Raw genomic sequence first — 26,220 nt, forward strand, 5'->3', positions numbered from 1 at the left:
CAAAAGAAAGTAATTACTGAAGATACAGAAAAATAAAAACATGTTTTTAAGACACATTTTATAGTGTGACACAGAAATAGAGGAAAAAAGGTAATTATTGTTAAAAGCAGAAACAGATAAAATGGGTAACATTTATCATCCTATCTCCCCTAGTTACCGTCACAGCCAAGTTTTAAAAAAATCTCTCACTGATAGTTTATGTTGCCACTTATTTGAAGTTTTTAACACTGCATGTACAAAAATGTTTTCTATCCCAAATAATCTATTGAGTTTACAGGTGCAAGTCTGTAATTTTATTTATATCCACAGTAAAAATTAATGTTTGTGGGGGATAAATTTTGTTTCAATTTTTTTCAAAATAAAAAGAAGACTTAGGTTACAATTTCCTAAAGACATTTACATGTAGGACAAGACAATGAGGGATAACAGGGCTCTTTTAGTGAAAATTTATTTTTTCAAATAAAATAAAAAAAATAATCAATTTTATTATGTTTTACCTCATGGCAGCCATGTCATACATACCTGTGTTTATACATGACATAATTATACACAGAATACCACAAATAATTTCAATGATTTTCCACAAACAATTCGCTTTTCCTAAAAAGAATCTGTTGTTTTAAACAAATAAAGAATTATAATAAAATTCCTTTAAATAAATTATTTTAAAAGGTAAAAGTTGACTCATTTTTTTCTTCTGTCTCCAAATGGGTCTCTAATGTATTCTAAGACCATATCCATAGAAATAACTGACATTTTAACACAGAATAGCACGAAATCTAAGATTACAGGTTTTACTGGATATTACCTATCCAGTTTTACAAAATGTTTAGATACTGTTTGGCTTAAAAACATGACGTTGCTCCAGATTGATGACTTTCAACTCTAGTTCCCCTTGAATATAAAATTATTAGATGAATTTCTATTTAAAAAAAAAAAAACTGAATGTATACATTTAACATACTTTTTCATCTAGTCACTCTCCATGTTATAGTCATTTGCCTGCTTTTAGCACCCTCTGCAGGTGAACCAATATTATGCACAACTGACATGACATTGAAAAACATTAAAATAGCACCTTTGTGGAAAAGGTACAATGAAGGTGACTAAATTGTGAAGAAGTAAAATAAACAAATTACACTCTTTTAGTTCTGTTTAGGCAAGATAAATACTGTTTCCATGTTAATTATCTAATTTACTAATGTGTCTGTGCGCACATGCACATGTTTCGAACATAAAATGTTACTCATCGTAACTATATTGTTGACAAACAGGAAAAACAAAAATGCAATGCTAAAAATGTTACCATCTGTAAATCATACCAAGAAGAATATTTTCATAAATTACTTGAAAATGAACTTACCATCCCTGTTGGACAGTAGACACACCAGGCCATTGAGGCATGTGTCAGTGACTTCTGAGATGTTGGTTGCACATCTGCCTATAGTCTGAATAGTGGCTGCTGCAAATTGTTTATCCTGGCTTTTCACATAGGTCTAAAAAATATATTTTTTCAATTAGTTTGCACATTGCTACTATCAAGTGAACAAACACTATTATATTAATATTTTCCAATATATAAGCATTTTAGAATATATAATTTTCTCATCTTTATTCAAAAGGAGGTCCAACTAATGATAGCTTAAGTTAGTTTTGTTTTTCAGATAAAGACTGTGCCTATAGAAAAGGCACATTTTCAAGCCAGTTTCAATCACCTGTGGCCATACTGACTTGTGACTCCAAAACAGTATGGAGCAGTCACCCAATGACAATAATTACTTTAAGTGCAATGTGGAAGGAGATGATGAGAACTCTCTGTTTGGAGGTTTCAGTTCATTTAACCAGCAGCATCTGTGAGTCTATGAAAAAAAGGATGCTTTATAGAGAAATTAAACCTAAAAATTGGGAGGAGAAAAACGACCAATAGGCTACTGACAAGCATTTCATTTTCAAAATTATATCCAAATAATACTAGAACTATGGCTGCAGTGAGCAGCATTTCAATAAATAATTCAGAACTATTTATTTTACAACAAAATAAATGCTATACTTTTGCAATAGGTTTTCTTTGGAAGTATGCTTTAAAACATACACTGTAAAATGTTTGTATGCTTATACAGTCTTAAAAATGAAATAAATCACTAATTTAACAATAAGAAGTTAAAAGATCTTTACAAAATTAGTAATAGCACTAAAGAATTTCACATTGATAACTTTCATACTTTAAAAACTAAGTTCTATTGTTTATATAAATGAATGTATTTTTGCATGCATATTTATATTTTCATTTTTAAAATTCTATTTTCAAACGGAATTTTTTAAAATTCCCAACCTCAAATGAGAAGTATACAATGAAGAATGAAAACATGATTATCTAAAATGCAAAAAAAGGATATATATTTAAATGTTGCTTAAATGACAAATGGGGAAGAAAATCTAAGGATACCTCAAAAAATATACAAATTTAGTAGAAATGGCACAAAGAAGATGATTAAATATTGAAGAAATACATTAAACAAATTAAACTCTCTTATTTCTGTGTAGGCCAGATTAATTGCTTTTAAAACTGTTTCCAGGTAGATTACCTAATTTCTTAAACTGAAAAAAGTCCATATATGTATGTATGTAGGTCTTTGAAAAATTCCTTATTTTACTCAAAAAGTTATTATAAGCAAACTATACACATTTATGAACATAATTCATAAGCACTGAAATAAGTAGTAAATACAGATAGCGATAAAAATAGACATGAAGAAAGAATATATTAATGTTTGCCCCCAAAATGGACTTTTTAAAATATCTTGATATTAAATGAAATGACTGGATGGCTGCTATCCTGAAAACAACTCTAGTGTGTACAACTAATCACTGTATAAAATTATAACTCAACATTGCATAAAATTGTCTAGTGTGTACAACAAAACACTGCATAAAATTACCCGAGTTCCCCTTTTTATAACCTCAGTAGATTTGACCAAAGCAGAAATTGGGCAGCAGAAGGACACCCAAAGAGGTTTCAAAGGACAACAGGAAAAGGGAAAATTGTAAACACTTAAACCAAAATTTTAAAAACTTAAAAATAAATAAACAAAATCATAAGAATGAAGTAGAAATCAGTTTCAAGCAATGTTCAATAGCTGTAGTTTACTGGGTTAGAGCTTGAGATACAATATTTTCTAGTTACAGATACGAGAGGATAACCAAGACACAATAATTTTATGAGGAATTTTTTAGCAAAAAATACAGGATGAAAATACAGTAGTCTGGTTATGAAATCATAAACCAGTAATATATAATATTGTTCTACTCCTGAAAAAAGAATAAATTCATAAAATTACACATCTAGAAAGAAACAGTATCTGTACAGCTAAAGAGAAACATAATATGGACATATGGAAGGATTATGGCAACAAAAATTATATCTATAAAAAACTTGGAGGTTGATCAAAACTCTACCAGTGGTTAGTGTGCAGCATGTGGTATATTCTTGTGAAAAAAACTGCTGATGAGATGTAAAGCTTATAATACTGACATGAGGTTTTCTACTGTTGTACTCTATCACTAAGTCTTCAGAGCTGACGCTTCCATCATAAAGGACATAATGTCTATGAAGTAATTTTTGAATAATACTTTTGAGGGGTATGGAACCCAGAGGCAGCTATCTATCTGCACTTATGGTTTTAAAATGTACCAAAAAACAAATCAATACAAAAACAAAACAAAACAAAATTATGGTGGAGCAATTTTAAGCTAATATTTTTTTAAAAAGCTCGACATGAGGTTAAGGGACAAGTGCCTAAAACTGATAAGTCAATCAAAAAGGGACAAGCAGGTAGGAAATGAAGCTATTTTCATTAGTGCAGAGCATAGATGATGACAGCACAAAGAAATAGAATCCTTACCAGTAACATAATTTCTTATAAAAAGTACAGATTTATAAACCAAAATTTATCAAATTCTATGAAAACATGAACTAAATACTATTGCATTTCACTTAAATAATAAATTTGTAGTTAATATTTTTTTGGAAAATGTATAAATTTCTTAGTTGTCAATCTTGTCCCAAACTACTGTTTTATTTACACAATTATATATTTCTAAATTGAGAAAGATGCATATTTAACATAAAATTGAACACGTTTTAGAAATGATTTCATAATTAGTATCGTACACAAACCTGAAATTCTCGAAGAAGAGTTGATATGTTGGCTTCATTTGCCAAGTTTGTCAGAATTTCAAGCTATGGTAGGAAAAAAGAGAGAACAAACATTTTAAAATACAACTAAAAAAGATGCATTTAATAGAGGGTAGGCAGTTAACAGAAAGGTAATTTCAGGTTTCAAAAAAATCAGTCATAAATATTGTATTATTTTAACACAATATTTATTAACATGTTAATTTAAGCCTGTATCCACAAATAAACATTAAATGGTTACACAGTTCTTCAAAAATAACTAGGAAAAAGAGAATCCCACATTTCCCTAATTGATCTAGCTTAATAATTTATATCTAATTAACCTAAACAACTTAAACTAGTTGGACTCCTTTTCACTTTTATTATAAAGTTAGAAAACAACTTGACCCCCATTACAATACCTCTATTATCTAGACACCTATTCATTCTCTTGATTTGATCTCCTGCCTCCTACTATCACAAATATTTGGACATTTAAATTTCTCTCTTCTGGATTTGTAGATATAAGAAAAGGGCAAATAAAAGTCCATCTCCAACCACACTCCCCTTTGTCTAGTTTATGGATGGATGAGTAGAAAAATGGGGGAAGGAAACAAACAAACAAAGGCACCCAGTGTTCTTTTTTACTGTAATTGCTCTTTTTCACTTTAATTATTATTCTTGTTATTTTTGTGTGTGTCATAATAAAGGTGTCAGGGATTGATTTTGGTGACAAATGTACAACTATGTAATGGTACTGTGAACAATCGAACGTACGATTTGTATGACTGTGTGGTGTGTGAATATATCTCAATAAAATGAATAAAAAAAAAACTGTATTTCATCTGATACATGCTACACCATGCACGAACCCTTGAAAACATCATGGTGAGTGAAAAAGCCAGAAACAAAAGGAAAAATATTGAATGGTTCCTCTAAAATGAAATACCTAGACAAGCAAATACATAGAGGCAGAAAGTGGATTACAGGTTACTATGGAAGTGGGTAATGTATCTTATGGATACAGAGTTGGTGTCTGGGGTGAAGAAAAGTTTTGGTAATAGACTGGTGTTGATAACAAAATACTGTGAATGTAACTGATATCACTGAGTTGTATACATGAACATGGTTGAAAGGGGAACTTACGCTGCCACAATAAAAATAAAAAGGAAAAAACTACTATCCTTCAAAAAAAAAAAAAAAAAAAAAAAAGTCCGTCTCCAACAGGCTTGCTAAAAATACTGCACTTTTTACTCAAAAAATATTGAATTAATTTGAAGGGAGGTAAGGAAAAGGAAAAATGGAACAGAGAACAAAACAGAAAACAAAGCACAAGATGCAGACATAAACACCTTTTAATAATTACATTAAAGAAAATGATCTACACTCTCCAATTAAAAGGCAGAAATTGTCAGACTGGATACAAAAGCAAACTGTCTAAAATAAACCTTATTTAAGTATGAAAATAAAGATAGGCTAAAAGTAAAAGAATGGAAAAAGATATACCATAAAAGCAATCATTATAAAAAAGCTACAGTGACTATATTAATATCAAACAAAGTAAACTTCAGAAAAATAAGCATCACCAGAGAAAAACAAGGGCATTTCCTAATGATAACATGGTAACATCAAGAGGACAAAACAATCCTAAATACGTATGTAAAAATAATAGAGTATTTAAAATGTGAGGCAAAACTGACACTGAAGGAGTAACAAATACAAAATAACAGATATTTCACATTCTCTTCTCAATAAATGATAGAAATAAAGTCAATAAAATATAGAAGTCTTGAAAAACTCTATAAATCAATAGCATCGAATTGACATTTATAGTGTACTCCACCCAAAAGATCAAAATACACATTCTTTTCATGTACACCTGGAATATTCATCAAGATCTTATGACCATGTGCTGGTCATAAAACAAGTCTCAATAAATTTTACAAATTTGAAAACACAAAGAGAAGGTTCCGTAACCATATAATTAAATTATAAATTAGCAACAGATAAATATCTAGAAAAAATCCCAAATATCTGCCAATTAGACAACGCTGTTCCAGGGATCCCATAGGTCAAAGAGGAAATCACAAGAGAAGTTACACAGCTAAACAGAATGAAAATGAAAAAGAATAAATAAAAATTGGTGGGATCCAGTTAAAGAAGTGCTCAGAGGGAAATTAAGAGCTTTAATGCTTATAGCAGAAAAGAAAAAAGGTCTGTTATCAGTGATCTAAGCTTCCACTTTAAGAAGCTAGGAAAAGAACAAATCAACAAAATTGAAAACAAACAACAGAGAAAAATCAGTGGGACCAAAAGCAGGTTTGTACATTATAGACTGAGCAAGAAAAAAAGAGGGAAGGAACAAATTATCCATGTCAGGAATGAAAGAGAGGACACCACTATGAGTTCATCAGACATTAAGCAGATAATAAAGAAATATTATGAACAACTTTATGCCAATAAATTCAGCAGCTTGAACGAAATAGACAAATTCCTTGAAAGACACAAATTATCAAAACTGACATAAGAAAAAAGAAAATCTGAATGGCCCTTTATCTATTAAAGAAATTGAATTCATAATAAAATTCTCCCAAAAGATAAAATTCCAGGCCCAAATGCCTTTACTTGTGAATGCTACCAAACATTTAAGAAAGGAATAATATAAAACCTACACAAAGTCTTTCAGAAAACAGGAAGAAATATTTCCCAATTTATTTTACGAAGCTAGAAATACCTGATACCAATACCAAACACAGACATTATAAGAAAACTATGAACCAGTAACCCTCACGATCAAAGATAAAAATATTCTCAACAGAATATTAACAAATCAGTTAACAAAAGGGCTTCTGGATTTGGGATATCCAAGAACTCCCTGTAATATTTCTGCAACTTTTCTATAAATCTAAAACTATTCTACAGTAAGAAATTTATTTTAAAAAAATTTAAAAACAAAGACTAACGGATATATGAGAACTTCTGCATGATTTTTCTGTAAACCTAAAATTCTCTAATTAAAAAAAAACAAAGAAACAAAACACCAGCAAATCAAATCCAGCAATGAGTAAAAAGAAGGGTACATCCTGACCATGTAAAGCTAATTCCAGGATTGCACAGCTGATTTCACATTTGAAAATCAGTGAGTGTAATTCATCAAACTGTCAAAATGAAAAAGGAAAAAACACACATAATCATCTCAATTGGTGCAGAGAGAACACTTGAAAAAATTTCAACACATATTCATGAGAAAAATTTTCAGCAAACTGACTAGAAGGGAAGTTCCTCATTCTGACAAAGAGCATCTATGAAAACCCTACAGCTAACATCATACTTACTGGTGAAAGAACAAATCCATTCTTCCTTAAGACTGGGAACAAGACAAGAATGTACATCTCACCACCTCTACTCAACATTGTACTGGAGGTTCAATCCAGTCCAATAAGGCAAGAAAAAGAAGTAATAGGCATGCAGATTGGAAAGAAAGACATTATACTCTTTCCATAGCAGATGATATTCTTAGGTACAAAGGAATAACAGACGCAATCAATACACAAAAGTCAAATGGATTTCTGAGTACTAGAAAAGAGCAAAATGAAATGAAATTAAAAACAGTTTTAGAGTATCCAAAAATATAAAATACATAGGGATAAATTTAATAAATACACACAGGACTCGTACGATGAAAACTAAAAATCATTGCCAAGATGATGAAATCTGAATAAACGGAGAGATATACTGTGCTCACGGATAGAAGGACATGATATTTTTAAGAAGTTACTCTATGTAAATGGATTTATGGATCCCATGAAATTCCAATCAAAATCTCAGCAGACTTTTGTTTAAAGTCATAAACTGACTCTAAAATATATGGTCTGAGAATACCAAAAACAATTCTGAAAAAGAATAAAGGAGAAGATTTCAAGAATTACTATAACACTACAGTAATCAAGGGAGTGTGGTATTGTAAGAACAGAGAGAGATCAATGACATAATAACAGCTCAGAAACAGACCAACATATACGTAGTTGATTGCTTTTACTGTTATTGCAAATATCATTTTATTGGCTTTTCACAATATCTAAATGAGATGCTCCATTTCACAGATGAGGTAAGTGAAACTTGAGGAAGATAATTAATTTCCCAAAGGCCATACAGCTAGAAATGGGTGGCCCGGGGTCAGACCTACAACCTCTGACTTCATAGTCATTTTACTCTACCTCATTTATGTTGACGAGGTGAGTTGTTCCCTGGCTTCCTCTGATAACACAGGTTAAATGATTTCATGATAAGATGGAAATAATAAACAATTGATGAATACCCTTCCAATGGGTTCCTAAAGTCTCATTGAAGGAATCAAAGGAATTAACTCCTCATGATGAAATTCCAGGCTAATGACAGGCAGTTAGTTGGGTGAATTGATAGTTTGGAAAGGATAAGCCTTCAGGAATATCCCTTCACAAATCATGCTATGTAGACATTTTACTACTCAGCTAATGCCACTTGCCCAGAGTTGTTAGGTGATATGGTTTTATTTTGTTTTTTAATAATACAATTTTACTGAGATATATTCACACACCATATAATCCATCCAAAGGATACACGTAGTGGCTCACAGTACCATCATACAGTTGTGCATTCATCACCACAATCAATTTTAGAGCATTTTTATTACTCCGAAAAATTAAAATAAAAATAAAGAACACCCAAAACATCCCATACTCCATACCCCTCTAATATTTATTTATTTATTGGTCTTTATTTTATTACTCATCTGCCCATACACTGGTTAAAGGGAATGTCAGTCAACAAGGTTTTCACAATGAAACGGTCACCCCATAAAAGCTATATACTTATATATTTATCATCAAGAATCAAGGCTAATGCATTATAGTTCAACAGTTTCAGGTATTTCCTTCTAGCTATTCTAATACACTCGAAACTAAAAAGGACTGTTTACATAATGCATAAGAATGACCTCTTGATTCTGTTTGAAATATCATAGCCACTGAAACTTTATTTTGTTCCATTTCTTTTCCTCCTTTTGGTCAAGAAGGGAGTCTCAACCCCACGGTGCCAGGCTCAGGCTCATCCCTGGGAGTCACGTGCCACGTTGCCAGGGAGACTTACACCCCTAGGAGTCATGTCCCACATAGGGGGGAGGGTAGTATTTATTTGCAGAGTTGGCTTAGAGAGAGGCCACATCTGAGCAACAAAAGAGGTTCTCTGGGGGGTGACTCTTAGGCATATTTATAAGTAGGCTGAGTGCTTTTTGATAAATATGCCAAGGAAACTCTAGTGGGGAAAGGATAGTCTTTTTAACAAATGATACTGGAATAAATACATATTCATAGGAGGTAAAGATGGAAATTGATCATTACTTACACTAATAGAAAAATTAATTCAAAATGGATAAAAGCCCTAAATGTGAAAGCTAACACAATGAATACCATAGAAGGAAACACAGAAGAGGTAAGCAAAGATTTCTTAGGCTGCAAAAAGCACTGACTACAAAAAGATATATATTGATAAAATAACTTCATCAAAATAGAAAACTCCTCTTCAAAAGAAACTGTTAATTTGAGGACTGGCTTTCCATTTCTGCAAAAAATGCTGGTGAAATTTTGGTAGGGTTGCATTAAATGTATAGAATGCTTCAAGTAGTACTGGCATCTTACAATATTAAAGTCTTCCATCCCATGAGCATGGAGTGTAGTGCCATTTAATTAGATCTTTAATTTCTATCAGCACCCTTTGGTAGATTTCAGTGTGTAAGTCTTTCACCTCTTTGGTTAAATGTATTCCTAGGTGTTTTATTATCCAAGATGATTTTGTAAATGGAATTATTTTCTCAATTTATTTTCTGGATTGTCCATTTCTGGTGTATAGAACCAAGTAATATTTGTGCATTGAGCTTGTTATCTGCAACTTTTCTGAATTCATTTATCTAATAGCTTTCTTGTGGAGTCTTTGGGATCTTCTGTATATAGGATCAAGTCATCTGCCAGCAGAGATAGATATACTTCTTCCTTTCCAATTTGGATGCCTTTTATTTCTTGTTTTTGCCTAACTGCTCTGGCTAGAAATACCAGAACAATGTTGAATAGCAATGGTGGAGGTCAGCATACTTGTTTTGTTCCTGATCTCGGGGGGAAAGCTTTCAGTCATTTGCCATTGAGTATGACATTAGCTATGGGTTCTTCATATATCCTTTTTCATGTTGAGGATGTTCCCTTCTATCCTGGATTTTGTGAACTGCTTTTTCTGCATCAACTGAGTTGATCATTTATATTTTCAATTCATTCTATTACTGTGGTATATTACTTTGATTGATTTTCTAATGTTGAACCACCCTTGCATTCCTGGGATAAATCCTCCTTGGCTGTGGTGCATAACTCTTTTAACATATTGTTGGAGTTAGTTTGCGAGTACTTTGTTTAGGATGTTCACATCTACGTCACAAGGGATATTGGTCTGCAATTTTCTTTTCTTGTTGTATCTTTATCTGGCTTTGGTATTAGGGTAATGCTAGCCTCACATTATAAGTTTGGAAGTATTCCCTCCTTTTCCAGTTTTTGGGAGAGTCTGAGGATTGGTATTAATCTCTTTTTAAATATTTCATAAAATTCACCACTGAAGTAATCTGGTCCTGAGTTTTTCTCTGATGGGAGGTTTTTGATTACCAATTCAGTATTTTGACTTGCTATACATCTGCTGAGATTTTCTATTTCTTCTTGAGTCAGTTTAAGTATTTGTGTGTTTCTAGGAAGTTGCCCATTTCATATAGGCTATCTAATTCATTGGCATATAACTACTCATAGTATCTTGTAAAGTCAGTAATAATGTCTCTACATTCATTTCTGACTTCAGTTATTTGCATCACCTCTCTTTTATCCTTGTCAATTTAACTAAAGGTTTATCAAATTTATTGATCTTTTCAAAGCGTAAACTTTAAACTTTGATGTTTCTATTGTTTTTCTACTCTCTATTTCATTAGTCTCTGCTTTTTTACTCTGTTATTTCCTTCCTTCTGCTCATTTGGGGTATAGTTTGCTCATGTTTTTCTAGTTCCTCAAGACTGATTTGAGATCTTTCTTCCTCTCTTTTTTTTTTAATGCAGGCATATATAGCTGTAAATTTCCCCCTAAGCACTACCTTTACTGTATCCCATAAGTTTTGGTATGCTGTTTTTTCATTTTCCCTCATCTCTAAGAATATTGTGATTTCCCTGTGATTTCTTCTTTGACCCGCTGAGTATTCAACCATATGTTATTTAATTTCCACATACTGGTGAATTTTCTAGTTTTCCTCTTGTTCTTGACTTCTAGCTTCCCTCATTCCCCAAGGGTTGGAGAAGATACTTTGTAAGATTTCAAAAGAACTGAAAGCAAGGACTCAAACTGATACCTGTATATCAATGTTCACAGCAGCATTAATTCACAATAGGAATTACTGCTTAGTGGGTACAGAGCTTGTTTGGCATGATGAAAATGTTCTAGAAATAGTGGTGATGATTACACAACATTGTGTATGTCCTTAATGCCACTAATTGTACATTTAGAAAAGATTAAAATGGTAAGTTTCATGTTATGTAAATTTTACCACAAAAATATTATAAAAAAAAGAAATTAAGAAAATTAAAAAAAAATATCATTAAGGAAATCTTAAAACAAGGCATAGTAGCTGTTTATGCCAAGGAACTTGTATCCAGAATATATAATGAGGTCCAACAACTCAAAACTAAGAGGAAAACAACAAAAAAATATCAGAAAAAGAAAATAAATAGCCATACTTATTTTACTTAAAGAAATGAGAGAAACTTCACAATATGAGACTTCTTAAAAAGATTTAAAAAAAACAAACTGAGAGGAGAACCTAAGATGGCGACTAGGTGAGACAGGGCAAAAAACACCTCCGTGAAAAATAGTAGATAAAAACCAGAAAGTGACCCAGAACACCACTTTCAGCGATGCACCAGCTGGACAAGCTCTGCTAAAATCACAGGGACTGTGCACTTGGTGAAACCGGGAGTCTGCATTCGAAACGAGTGAGTAAGCCAGCTGAAAGTCCCGTGGCCATGCTGTGGTGTGGGGAAACTGTGGGTTGGCGTTTGGAGATGGACTAGTTCTTTCTTTACAAAAAAAAAAAAAAAAAAAATCCCAGGAGTGGCTGCAGATGTGGCAGTGAGAACCGTGCAGTGAAGCACTGCAGGAGCAGGCTGTAGCCAAAGCCGCGGTGTCTGGCGTGGAGGACAGCCCTCCCCACACCCACTGCTGATTGTCCCGGGGCCAGAGGGACAGAGGGGAAAGCCAAAGGAAAAAGAAACCGTGCCCCTTGCAGCCAGCTCTCCGGCATGCTGGCGACACCCCTGCCCAGCTGCACCCACAGCTCAGAGCCACACCAGGAAACCCAGTCTGACAGGGAGTGTATCCCACAGCACCGCATACACACCACAATATCAGCTATGGACAGTGGTCTAGGGTGCACCCATAGCTAGTTGTGCTGGAGCTGGGAAGGCAGAGCTGTGCGAAATGCGGGGGGTTGAGACGCCCCATTCAGCCATTTTTGCATGAGGCTGGGAGTGCCCCTGCATGGCCTGGAAGCCCAGGGCTTCCCTTGAAGGAAGGTGCGCACTTGTGACGTAGCACAGCCTTCCCTCTGCAGAGGTCCTGGAAGATCACAGCTATCAAGCAAAGCAAATGCCAAGAGGCCAAAACCAACAGAAAATCTTAAAGCATTTGATAAAACCAGACGATATGGAGAACCCAATCCCAAATACCCAAATCAAATAATCAGAAGAGACACAGTACTTGGCACAATTAATCAAAGGACTACAGTCAAAAAATGAGAGCATGGCACAGGATATAAAGGGCATAAAGAAGAGCCTAGAAGAGCATAAAGAAGAAATTACAAGAGTAAATAAAAAAAGAGAAGACTTTATGGAAATAAAAGAAACTGTTGGCCAAATTAAAAAGACTCTGGATACTTATAATACAAGATTAGAGGAAGTTGAACAACGATTCAGTGTCACAGGGGACAACAGAACAAAAAATGAAAGAACAAAAGAAAGAATGGAGAAAAACATCGAAAAAATCAAAATGGATCTCAGGGATATGATAGATAAAATAAAACGTCCAAATTTAAGACTCATTGGTGTCCCAGAAGGGGAAGAGAAGGGTAAAGGTCTAGAAAGAGTATTCAAAGAAATTGTTGCGGAAAACTTCCCAAACCTTCTACACAATATAAATACACAAAGCATAAATGCCCAGTGAACTCCAAATAGAATAAATCCAAATAAACCCACTCCAAGACATATTCTGATCAGACTGTCAAATACTGAAGACAAGGAGCAAGTTCTGAAAGCAGCAAGAGAAAAGCAAGTCACCACATACAAAGGAAACAACATAAGACTAAGTAGTGTCTACTCAGTGGCCACCGTGCAGGTGAGAAGGCAGTGGCATGACATATTTAAAATTCTCAGAGAGAAAAATTTCCAACCAAGAATACTTTATCCAGCAAAACCCTCCTTCAAATTTGAGGGAGAGCTTAAATTTTTCACAAACAAATGCTGAGAGATTTTGCCAATAAACAACCTGCCCCACTTCAGATACTAAAGGAGGCCTACCAACAGAGAAACAAAGAAAGGAGACAGAGATATAGAGAATTTTATCAGACATATATAGAACCTTACATCCCAAATCACTAAGACACACATTTTTCTCTAGTGATCATGGACCCTTCTCCAGAATAGTCCATATGCTGGGACATAAAACAAGCCTCAATAAATTAAAAAAATAAAACAAAAAACAATTGAGTATATTCAAAGCACATTCTCTGACCACAATGGAATACAAATAGAAGTAAATAATTTTTGATTTGTAACGCCACTATTCACTTCCTACAGAATATAAAGTACATAAACTCTAATGACAAATCAGTGGTTTGGGACTCAATGTAAAATATGTAATTTTTGACAAGAATTATATAAAGGTGGGGGAATGGAGGAGTAAAGGAACATAGTTTATGGGTCCTATTGAAGTAAGTTGGTATCAAAGAAAACCAAGATTGTTATGGATTTAAGAGGTGAAATTTAAGCCCCACAGTAAACACAAAGAAATTATGAGAGAATATGACCATAGAGATGAAAAGTAGAGTATGCGTTATGGGAAGTGGGGGAAGGGGCAATGGGGAGTTAAGAAATGAGTGTAGGGTTGCCATTTGAGGTGAAGGGAGATTTCTAGTAATGGATGATGGGAAGGTGATAGCATTACAACATTCTAAATGTGATTAATCCCCCTAATGGAATGCTAGGGAGGGGGTGGAATGGGAAGATTTAGGCTGTATATATGTTTCTACAATTGGAAAAAAAAAAAAAAAAAAAAAAGACAGTCTAAATAGATGACAATTGAATGCCAAGGATGATCCTGAATGGGATCTGAGGATGGAGGACAGGAGGCTCAAAGGGACACAGTTGTGACATAAGAAAAAAAAAAAAAAAGGAAATACAGAATGTAAGCTTTGTATCAATGTTGAATTTCTTGAACTTCTTAGCTGTGCTTAATGAGATTCTATAAAAGAATGTTCTTGTCCATGGGAAGGGTATATGTGAATTATACTGTTTATTCTAAGATATGTGCAGCTTGCTCTCATACGTTCAGAGGACAGAGTAATAGATGATGGATGATAGGGAGGGAGGGAGGGAAAGAGAAATGGTGGTGTGTTAGATGTTAAAGGTGGCAGATCGGGGTATCAGGGGAGGGGGGTTGGGGTATGATGAAGTTCTATGTATGGGGTTTGTACTGTTTTTGCAACTCTTCCTGTAGGATTGAATTTATTTCAAAATAAAATTTATTAAATTAAAAAAAAAGAACCAAATAGAATCTAATAACAAAAAGTGTAAAAACTAAAAATAAGAACTCAATGGATGAAATAAAAATCAAATAAGAAAATAAAAATAATTTAAAAAGCATATAAGACACTTCTACAGGGGGCAAAATAAACTGGAAGATGGGATAAAAAATCTACCCAAATCAGCAAAGACAGACAAAGAGAAAATAAAAGGTAGAAGACAGAAAGCAGATAAGAAGTTCTAACATTTTGTATCAGAATTCCAGAAGGGGATAATAGTGAGAATGATGAAGACACAATATTTGAGGAGAAAAATGGCTGAGTATTTTCAGATCTAGAAAACTAATCACAAGGAGGGTAAAACAGAATGAAATCCATATACAGATTGCAGGACATAAAAAACAGAGAAATGATCTTAAAAGCAACCAGAAACTGCCATATTATCTTCAAAGGATAGAAATATAAACAGCTGACTTAAGTTAAATGCTCAGAAATAAACCCGCTTTGCAAAAGAAGACAAGGAACTTCTTTTGTTTATAATATATTTAGCTCTCTCTGCAGTCTCTTACGGCATGAAATATTCCTCAGTCTTTCTTTTGACATTTGTGACCTTGACACTTTTGATGATTACAGATCAGTTATTTTGAAATACTGTCTCCAATTTGGCTGTATCTTAGATTTTATGATTAAATTCAGTTTTCATCTGAATAACTATCCATTCCAATATTTATTGAATAGTTATCCATTCTTTCCCTATTGATTTCTTTTTTTTTTTTTTTTTTTTTTTTTTTTTTTTTTTTTTTTTTTTTTTTTAATCATCATTTTATTGAGATATATTCACATACCACGCAGTCATACAAAACAAATTGTACTTTCGATTGTTTACAGTACCATTACATAGTTGTACATTCATCACCTAAATCAATCCCTGACACCTTCATTAGCACACACACAAAAATAACAAGAATAATAATTAGAGTGAAAAAGAGCAATTGAAGTAAAAAAGAACACTGGGTACCTTTGTCTGTTTGTTTCCTTCCCCTACTTTTCTACACATCCATCCATAAACTAGACAAAGTGGTGTTTGGTCCTTATGGCTTTCCCATTCCCATTGTCACCCCTCATAAGCTACATTTTTATACAACTGTCTTCGAGATTCATGGGTTCTGGGTTGTAGTTTGATAGTTTCAGGTATCCACCACCAGCTACCCCAATTCTTTAGAACCTAAAAAGGGTTGTCTAAAGTGTGCATAAGAGTGCCCACCAGAGTGACCTCTCGGCTCCTTTTGGAATCTCTCTGCCACTGAAGCTTATTTCATTTCCTTTCACATCCCCCTTTTGGTCAAGAAGATGTTCTCCGTCCCACGGTGCCAGGTCTACATTCCTCCCTGGGAGTCATATTCCACGTTGCCAGGGAGATTCACTTCCCTGGGTGTCTGATCCCACGTAGGGGGGAGGGCAGTGATTTCACCTTTCAAGTTGGCTTAGCCAGAGAGAGAGGGCCACATCTGAGCAACAAAGAGGCATTCAGGAGGAGACTCTTAGGCACAAATACAGGGAGGCCTAGCCTCTCCTTTGCAGCAACCTCCCTATTGATTTCTAATGTCTTTACTATTGCATAGTAAATTTCTACACGTAGGGGTATGCTTCTAAGTTTTCTACTCTATTTTAGTTATTTATTGGCTTAAACATCACACTGTTATAATTATTATAGTTTTATATCTCTTACTGCACTCTATACCATAATTATCATTTCCTGAACACAATACACTTTAATAATTTTTTGTGTTAGCATAAACTATACCTTCTAGCTAATTCCAACCCTCTAACCTCTCAATCAACATATCAACAACAAAAAAATTCACAAAAATGTTATTCTTTAAAGGTCCACACAAACATCATCATCTTTTCCACAAGTCTTTTTCTGAATCTCCCAGAGAATTATCCTCATCTTACTGTTTGTCCCTCTTCTTCATTCCAAGCCTACCACTTAAAACATATATTACTGAAATTATCTATTTAACATGTCGGTATCCTTTAGTATGCTATGAGTTATTAAAGGCAGAGCTAGCATATGTAGACTTTGTATCATCAGAAAGTAGCACAGTAACAAATAGATAATTTGGAAAATATAAAGAAAATCATTAAATGTATGCATATTTTTTTAAAAGCAGGACTCCAGTTTGCAGATGCTGAAGCTACAGCAAGTAAGTACGTGTTAAGAGTATAAATAAAAGCATGCATACCTTCAATGTCTTGATCATAGTTGGATCAGTTGACCTAACATAGAAACTCTTCAGATATGGTTCAAACATACCCTGGATTCAAAGATAAACATATAAACACATTTATGGTACTGCTGTATTCCATTTCTCTCTTAAACTATGTGTTCACAGTGTACATACCTTTCGTTGAATTGACATAGTTGCTATATTCTGTAGGACAATATATTGTACTTCCCTAAAAATTAAAGGAGGATTTCATTGGTATATATTTCAATGAAATATCTTTGAGTAAAGAGCACATAAAGAAAAAGAATCAGCAATAAATTTCATATTGAATTGAACTATTAAATGTAATATCAGAAGTTTCTATCAGCATTCTGTAAGTTTGTCTATGTGACTAGCTAGCTAGTTACTTAGAGGAAAATAAAAGAGTAGGCATTTCTTTCAAATGAGTGGTTATTAGGAATATAGCTCTCTTTTTCAATAAAGCAAAATACAGTAATTAAATATTGCAACTTTCTAGTTTGCAGCCATTTTGTGAAAAACTACATAATTTAGGATATGTATTCCTTTATATAAAATCATATATAAAACACTAAGCAAGTTAATGTGATACTACTTCAGTATATTTTTTTCAGTGATTCCAGATTTAACAGAACTCCAAAACATCATTATTGTCACACCTACAAATATCGAGTACTAACAGTAGGCTACTCATGACACATATACTACACAGGATATGCCACAAAATATTTTTAAGCTCTTTGGAGCTGAGATTAAAAAAACTTCAATATTTATCAATAAGTTTCAGATAAGTATAATGGCCTTTATAATAATTCCGTTAAGTATGACATCATATTGATAAAGAAGGCATAGCCATGTATTAAATGCCTGAAAGACAGATTATATTTGTTCTATCATTACTTTTGAGTGAATACAAAAGAAAAAATGCAGGTAAAATTGTGACCTACCTATTGCTACGAAGTAAGCGCACAAGTGATTTAGAAATAATGCCAGTTTCAGATTTCGGTGATATATGCCAATAGAGCTGAGCAACTGCCATAACCACCTAAAAGACAAAGCATGAAAACAACAGTAACTATGAACACTGGTGTGCTCTACAGTTTCAAATACATTCTTATATATTATCTCCATTACTGCCTACAAAATTCCTGTGAAGTACAATGAAATATGTAGTTACCCTCTGTGGGTTGACTATGATCTCCTCGAAACTCTGTCCACCAGGAACCTTGGAATGTGTGTTTATTTGAAAACAGTGTCTTGCAGATGTGATTAAGGTAAGGATTGGGAGGAGATAATATTAGGTTAGAGTGGGCCCTAAATCCAATGAGCATATCCTTATAAGAGACAGAAAAAGAAACAGAGGCAGTGACTGAATGATGCCTCTGCCAGCCAAGGAACACTGAGGAGGGGCTAGCAGAGGGGCATGGGACTGCTTCTCCCTCGGCACCGCCAGATGGAATCAACCCTGCTGACACTTTGATCTTGGGCTTCTGACCTCCCGAACTGTGAGAGAATAAATTTCTGTTGTTTCAAGCCACCCACTTTGTGGTAATTTGCTGTGGCAGTCCTAAGAAACTAATACAACACAGAAAACAGACTTTAAATAATCTGCCCAAAGTCTGATAGCTAGGAATTGGTGAGGCTCAAGGTGAATTCCAAATTCCATGCTCCTACTCCTAATGCGGCTACTGCTCTGAGGTTGGAAACTTTTAAAAAGATCAGGCTCCAATGAAGCTGGATACTTAAGGATAACAGTATCAAGTAGGCTGAAGTAAAGAAAAATCAGTACATGTAAGTTATAATGAAATAAAATCCATTAAAACAATACGTTTAAAGCAGCAGCATACAAAATGATCTTGTTTTTTAAAATGCAGAACCTTAAACATAGTCATTGGTTCAAAACCGTTACAAGGGTGATCAGAATTTCTCTGTTACAAAATATGAGTACGGTTTCTCCTACATGCCTCTGCATTTAGATTGAGAGCAAAAGTACAGAACTCATATGAACTGAGAGAATCCAGTTTAACCTGTGACAACTGTAGGGACACACAGCTCAGAAGATATATTGCTACTGCTTTACTTCTCCTTGATCTATAAAGTCCTAACAAATATACTTCAGGAATTTAGGTATGCCCAAAGATTAAATAGTATGTGAGGGTGTTCGAGGCAAAAAGAGTTTCTTCTAAAAATAAGGAAACAAAATTAGAAGACACACAGTTACAGGGTCCTAAGTTTACCATTAACTGGCATTTTGTTGTACTTTTTTTTACAAAACTGATTCATAGCTTTCACACATTATTTTGAAATTTGAAGAGTTCAAGGATATCTCATCTCTTTACCTGAAATCCAGAGATACACTTTATTAAAAAAACTTTCCTGAATTTCAAATCTTGTAAAACAAGAAAATCTAAATTTATGATGGACCTAATTTATAAGTAGGTAATAGTCATCTTTAAAAACACTAAAACATAGAGCTGACTAATAAGTATTTGTATATGGTAGAGGAAAAGCTGAAGCTTATTTTTAATGTATTTTACAGATATTTCCTGTTACAAACAATAAATCCAATCCTACTAGCAAAAAGGTAAACTGTACTTTCTATATTAGTCAACACTTTTTTTAGATTCTACCTTCTGCTTAGTATATCACCTGTTCTAATACACTAATTAGGGCATTCCCAAATTCAGTATTTACAAACCTAGTTCAAAGTTTCTACAATATCCAGAATTTGAAACGTACAGTACAATTTATAAAAATTACGTGGGAAACTCCCATATCTTCAAACCCAAAACATACGCAACCTCATAGACCTTCTAGTTACATCACACATGTTCATAATAAAATACATTCTATAAGCACATTTCTGTTACTAACCATTCGTGTCACTATCACCACATCTAGACTATGAGAATAAACTTTTAACATTGTGCTTAAATTATCTCCAATTCAATCTACACAGCACTGACCCATTAAGTTTCCTGAAACAAAATTTCAAAGTCTCTCCTTTTACCTTAAGAATTATTCTTGGAGAGTTCTGGAAGATGGCGGTTAGGAGAGACAGGGCAAAAAAACATCTCCATGAAAAATACCACATAAAAGACAGAAGGTGACCCAGAACACCAGTTTCAGTAATGCACCACCTGGACAAGGTCTGCTAAATCCACAGGGGTCACACATTTGGTGAAACTGGGAGCCTGCATTCTGAAATGAATTGAGTGAGCCTGCTGAATAACCGGCAGCCATGCTGCGGTCTGCGGAAACCGTGGGTTGGTGTTTGGAGTCGGTCTAGTTTTAAAAACCCAAAAGCGGCTGTGGATACAGCAGTGAGAATTGCACAGTGAAGTGTGGCAGGAACTGCGTCCCCACAACCTGTGGGCACGCCTCAATATCTGACATGGATGACAGCTTTTCACGCACCTGCTGCCAATTGTCTTGGAGCTAGTAAGGCACAGGTTAGCCAAAAGGGGAAAATAACCATGCCCCATACAGCCATCTTCCCCGTGGGCTGGGAATGCTCCTGCCCGTTGCTGGTGCCACAGCCCAGAGCGGTGCCAAACAACCAGTGCAATGGCAAGTGTTTCCAGTAACATGCACACACGCCACAATATCTGGCAATGATAGCCTTTCGACACCCGCAGCTAACTGTCCCAGAGCCAGGAAGGCAGAGGGGTGCGAAAAGGGGGAAATTAAACGCCCCATACAGCCATCCTTTCAGCTGCGGCCCAGAACTCCCTCTGGGGGATGGTGCTCACTTGTGACGTAGTAGTCTTCCCTCAGCAGAGGCTTTAGGAGGGCACAGCTGGGAAGAGCGACCCACTCAGAAGTCCCAGGGACCATACGCCAATACCAAGGTCTTGTGGGTCAGTGGCAGAGACAAACTGTGGCGAGACTGAACCAAAGGTTTGGTTCCTTGTAAAAGCTTTAAATCTCCAGGAACACCAGGGAAGTTTGATTATTAAAGCCGCCCTCCCTCCCTAATCGCTCAGACACATATGTAGTACTCGAATAAGCCTACATATCCAAAAAGAACCCTATCAAGTTAAGCAAATGCCAAGAGGACAAAAAAACCCCAGAAAATCTTAAAGCATATCAAGAAACCAGACAATATGGATAACTCAAACCCAAATACCCAATCATAAGACCAAAGGAGACACAGTACTTGGAGCAATTAATCAAAGAACTAAAGACAAACAACAAGAGCATGGCACAGGATATAAAGGACATGAAGAACACCTTAGAAGAGCATAAAGAAACTGCAAAAGTAAATAAATAAAATAGACGATCTTATGGAAATAAAAGAAACTGTCAACCAAGTTAAAAAGATTCTGGATACTCATGATACAAGACCAGACAAAGCTGAACAATGAATCAGTGACCTCGAAGTAAACAGAATGGAAGTAAACAGAACAAGAGAAAGAATGGGGGAAAAAATAGAAAAAATTGAAATGGACCTGAGGGATAGGAAAGATAATGTAAAACGTCCAAATATGAGAGTCATTGGTGTTCCAGAAAGGGAAGAGAAGGGTAAAGGTCTAGGAAGAGTATTCAAAGTAATTGTTGGGGAAAACTTCCCAAAACCTTTTAAACAACTTAAATACACAAATCATAAATGCCCAGTGAACTCCAAATAGAATAAACACAAATAAACTCACTCCGAGACATATTCTGATCACACTGTCAAACACAGAAGAGAAGGAGCAAGTTCTGAAAGCAGCAAGAGAAAAGCAATTCACCACTTACAAAGGAAACAACATAAGACTAAGTAGTGACTACTCAGCAGCCACCATGGAGGTAAGAAGGCAGTGGCATGACATATTTAAAATTCTGAGAGAGAAAAATTGCCAACCAAGAATTCTTTATCCAGCAAAGCTCTCCTTCAAATTTGAGGGAGAGCTTAAATTTTTCACAGACAAACAAATGCTGAGAGAATATGCTAACAAGAGACCTGCCCTACTTGACATACTAAAGGGAGCCCTACTGACACAGAAACAAAGAAAGGAGATATGGAGAAAGGTTCAGTACTAAAGAGATTCAGTATGGGTAAGTTAAAGGACATTAAAAGAGAGAGGGAAAAATATATCTGCAAACATAAACCAAAGGATAGGATGGCTGATTCAAGAAATGTCTTCACAGAAATAACAATGAATGTAAATGGATTAAACTTCCCAATAAAAAGATAAAGATTGGCAGAATGGATCAAAAAATATGAACCATCAATATGTTGCATACAAGAGACTCATCTTAGACACAAGGACACAAAGAACTTGAAAGTGAAAGGATGGAAAAATATTTCATGCAAGCTATAAACAAAAGAAAGCAGGAGTAACAATATTAATCTCAGATAAAATAGACTTTAAATGCAAGGATGTGATGAGAGACAAAGAAAGGCCACTACATACTAATAAAAGGGGCAATTCAACAAGAAGAAATAACAATCATAAATATTTATGCACACAACAAGGAGCCACAAAATACATGAGACAAACACTGGCAAAACTAAAGGAAGCAATGGATATTTCCACAATAATTGTGGGAGACTTCAACACATCACTTTCTCCTATAAATAGATCAACCAGACAGAAAACCAGTAAGGAAACTGAAAACCTAAACTATCTGATAAATGAATTGGATTTAACAGACATATACAAAACATTGCATCCCAAATCACCAGGATACACATTCTTCTCTAGTGCTCATGGGACTTTTTCCAGAATAGATCATATGCTGGGACACAGAACAAGCCTCAACAAATTGAAAAACTGAAATTATTCAAAGCAACTTCTCTGACCACAGTGGAATACAATTAGAAGTCAATAACCTCGGGGGAGGGGCAAGATGGCAGCATAGAGAGGAGTGGAAGCTAAGTAGTCCCCCTGGAACAACTACAAAAAACCAGAAACAACTAGTAAATAATCCAGAATAACTGCGGGGGAACAAACGAGACCATCCACTCATCATATACCAACCTGAATTGGGAGGAATGCCCGACAACACAGCATAAAATCTGTAAGTAAAACCTGCGGAGCCAAGTCGTGAGACCCCCTCCCCCATAGCCCAAGCTGCAAAGCCTCGTGGTGCCAGAGAGAAGCTCTCTCCCAGCAAGCAAATATAGCTCAGCTGAGCTCCAACTGGGGTTTTAAACAGCGAGTGTGAACTGCTCACTACAGATACGCATCCCCAAAAAACAGACAGAGGCTATGGGTGACGACTGACCTGGGAGAGCCAGAGGGTTGCCTTGGACTGGGTCTGAAGGGGACTATCTGTTTCTTTTTTGGCTCAGTGGAGAAAGCCCCAATCATTTTCAGTTTCCAGGGCTGTGAAGCAGAGAAGGGTGGAGACAGCACAAGCAGAGAGCGAGACCATTGAAATGCTAATGACCTCCACCTGGGGGCTCTGTCTTCTCTAGGAGGAAAGGCGTGGGGCCCTTTCCATTCAGAACCAGACCCCAGAGCCTGGGGGAACACGGCCATACCTCCTCACACCAGTCAAGAATTATAGGCTAACAGGCGTCACCTGCTGGGCAGAAAACCACAGTGACCCGAGGCATCAAAGGGTGGAGCAATTTTCTAAGACACACCCTCAGGGAAACCAGATACTGAATATTTCTTCCCTCTGGGGCATGAGCCTGTTCTGGTCTGGGAAAACCTGATTTGGATAACCAAGGAAACCATGCCTAGACAACTGAAAATTACAACCTACACTAAGAAAAACAAAGTTATGGCTCAGTCAAAGGAACAAACGTACACTTCAACTGAGATAAAGGAATTTAAACAACTAATGCTAAATCAATTCAAAAAGTTTAGAGAAGATATTGCAAAAGAGATAGAGGCTGTAAAGGAAGCACTGGACATGTACACGGCAGAAATCAAAAGTTCAAAAAAACAACTAGAAGAATCTATGGAAATGAAACGCACAACACAAGAGATGAAAGACACAATGGAAACATACAACAGCAGATCTCAAGAGGCAGAAGAAAACACTCAGGAACTGGAGAACAAAACACCTGAAAGCCTACACGCAAAGGAGCAGATGGAGAAAAGAATGAAAAAATATGAGCAACGTCTCCGGAAACTCAAGGATGAAACAAAGTACAATAATGTACGTACCATTGGTGTCCCAGAAGGAGAAGAGAAGGGAAAGGGGGCAGAAGCAATAATAGAGGAAATAATTAATGAAAATTTCCCATCTCTTATGAAAGACATAAAATTACAGATCCAAGAAGCGCAGTGTACTCCAAACAGAAGAGATATGAATAGACCTACGCCAAGACACTTAATAATCAGATTATCAAATGTCAAAGACGAAGAGAGAATCCTGAAAGCAGCAAGAGAAAAGCGATCCATCACATACAAAGGAAGCTTAATAAGACTATGTGCGGATCTCTCAGCAGAAACAATGGAGGCAAGAAGGAAGTGGTGTGATATATTTAAGATACTGAAAGAGAAAAACCACCAACCAAGAATCCTGTATCCAGCAAAGCTGTCCTTCAAATATGAGGGAGAGCTCAAAATATTTTCTGACAAACAGACAATGAGAGACTTTGTGAACAAGACACCTGTCCTACAGGAAATACTAAAGGGAGCACTACAGGGTGATAGAAGACAGGAGCGTGTGGTTTGGAACACAATTTGGGGAGATGGTAGCACAACAATGTAAGTACACTGAACAAAGGTAACTATGAATACGGTTAAGAGAGGAAGGTGGGGAGCATGTGAGACACCAGAAGAAAGGAGGAAAGATAAAGACTGGGACTGTGTAACTTGGTGAAATCTAGAGTATCCAACAATTGTGATAAAATGTACAAGTATGTTGTTTTACGAGGGAGAACAAGCAAATGTCAACCTTGCAAGGTGTTAAAAATGGGGAGGCATTGTGGGAGGGATGCAATCAGCATAAACTAGAGACTGTAACTAATAGAATCATTGTATTATGCTTCCTTTAATGTAACAAAGGTGATATACCAAGGTGAATGCAGATAAGGGGGGGGGATAGGGGAGGCATGTTAGACACTTGACATTGGTGGTACTGTCTGATTCTTTATTGTACTTTGATTTAAGGTTATTTTTCCTTTTGCTGCTTCCTAGCTGTCTTTTATTTTCCTCTTTCTTTTGCCTCTCTACCTTCTTTGACTCTCCCTCCTGCCTTGTGGAAGAAATGTAGATGCTCTTATATAGCTAATGGTGAAGGTGGTGAACACATAAATGTATGACCATGCAGAGAACCATCGATTATTTACTTGGGATGGAATGTATGGTGAGTGAAACAAAACCATATTAAAAAAAATGGGTTGATGACAAAACCTTGAGGGCAATATACTGAGTGAAATAAGCCAGACACATTAGGACAATTATTGCAGGGTCTCACTGATAGGAACTAATTACAATATGTAAACTCATTGACATGAAATATAAGGTACCAAGATATAGGACGAGGCTTAAGAATGGGGAGTGGTTGCTTAGTGTGAGCAGAATGTTCAATTAGGATGAACTTAAATGTTTGGAAATGAACAGGGGTGTTGGTAGCAAGACGTGAGAATAACTAACAGCGCCGAATGGTGTGTGAATGAGGAGGAAAGGGGAAGCTCAGAGTCATATATGTCACCAGAAGGAAAGTTGGAGGTCAAAAGATGGCAATGTATAAAACTGAATCCTATGGTGGGCAATGTCCATGATCAACTGTACAAATACTAGAAATCACTTCCATGAACCAGAACAAATGTATGACAATACAATTAGAAGTTAATAATAGAGGGGCATATAGGGAAGAACTATATACCTACTACAAACTATATACTACAGTTAGTAGTATTTCAACATTTTTTCATAAACAGTAACAAATGTACTATATCAATACTAGGAGTCAACAATTGAGGGGGGTTGGTTAGGGATAGGGGAGGATTAGAGTTTCCTTTTCTTTTTTTCTTTTTTCATCTTTCACTTTATTTCTTGTCTG

General features: G+C 35.4%; 1 protein-coding gene across 3 annotated transcripts in view; it reads right to left on the reverse strand.

Moving 5' to 3' along the window:
* AP3B1 (adaptor related protein complex 3 subunit beta 1) overlaps positions 1 to 26,220 on the reverse strand; it is a 405,767-nt gene that overhangs the window by 160,178 nt on the left and 219,369 nt on the right. For all 3 annotated transcript variants that reach the window (XM_037800786.1, XM_037800788.1, XM_037800789.1), the window contains exons 9-13: positions 18,216 to 18,313; positions 17,425 to 17,479; positions 17,266 to 17,337; positions 4,178 to 4,240; positions 1,364 to 1,496 (exon numbers count right to left, since the gene is read on the reverse strand). In XM_037800786.1, coding sequence (XP_037656714.1) covers positions 1,364 to 1,496; positions 4,178 to 4,240; positions 17,266 to 17,337; positions 17,425 to 17,479; positions 18,216 to 18,313 — 421 coding nt within the window. The remainder of the gene's footprint in view (positions 1 to 1,363; positions 1,497 to 4,177; positions 4,241 to 17,265; positions 17,338 to 17,424; positions 17,480 to 18,215; positions 18,314 to 26,220) is intronic.

Source organism: Choloepus didactylus, chromosome 13 (assembly GCF_015220235.1).
Source record: "Choloepus didactylus isolate mChoDid1 chromosome 13, mChoDid1.pri, whole genome shotgun sequence".
NCBI lineage: Eukaryota > Metazoa > Chordata > Mammalia > Pilosa > Megalonychidae > Choloepus > Choloepus didactylus.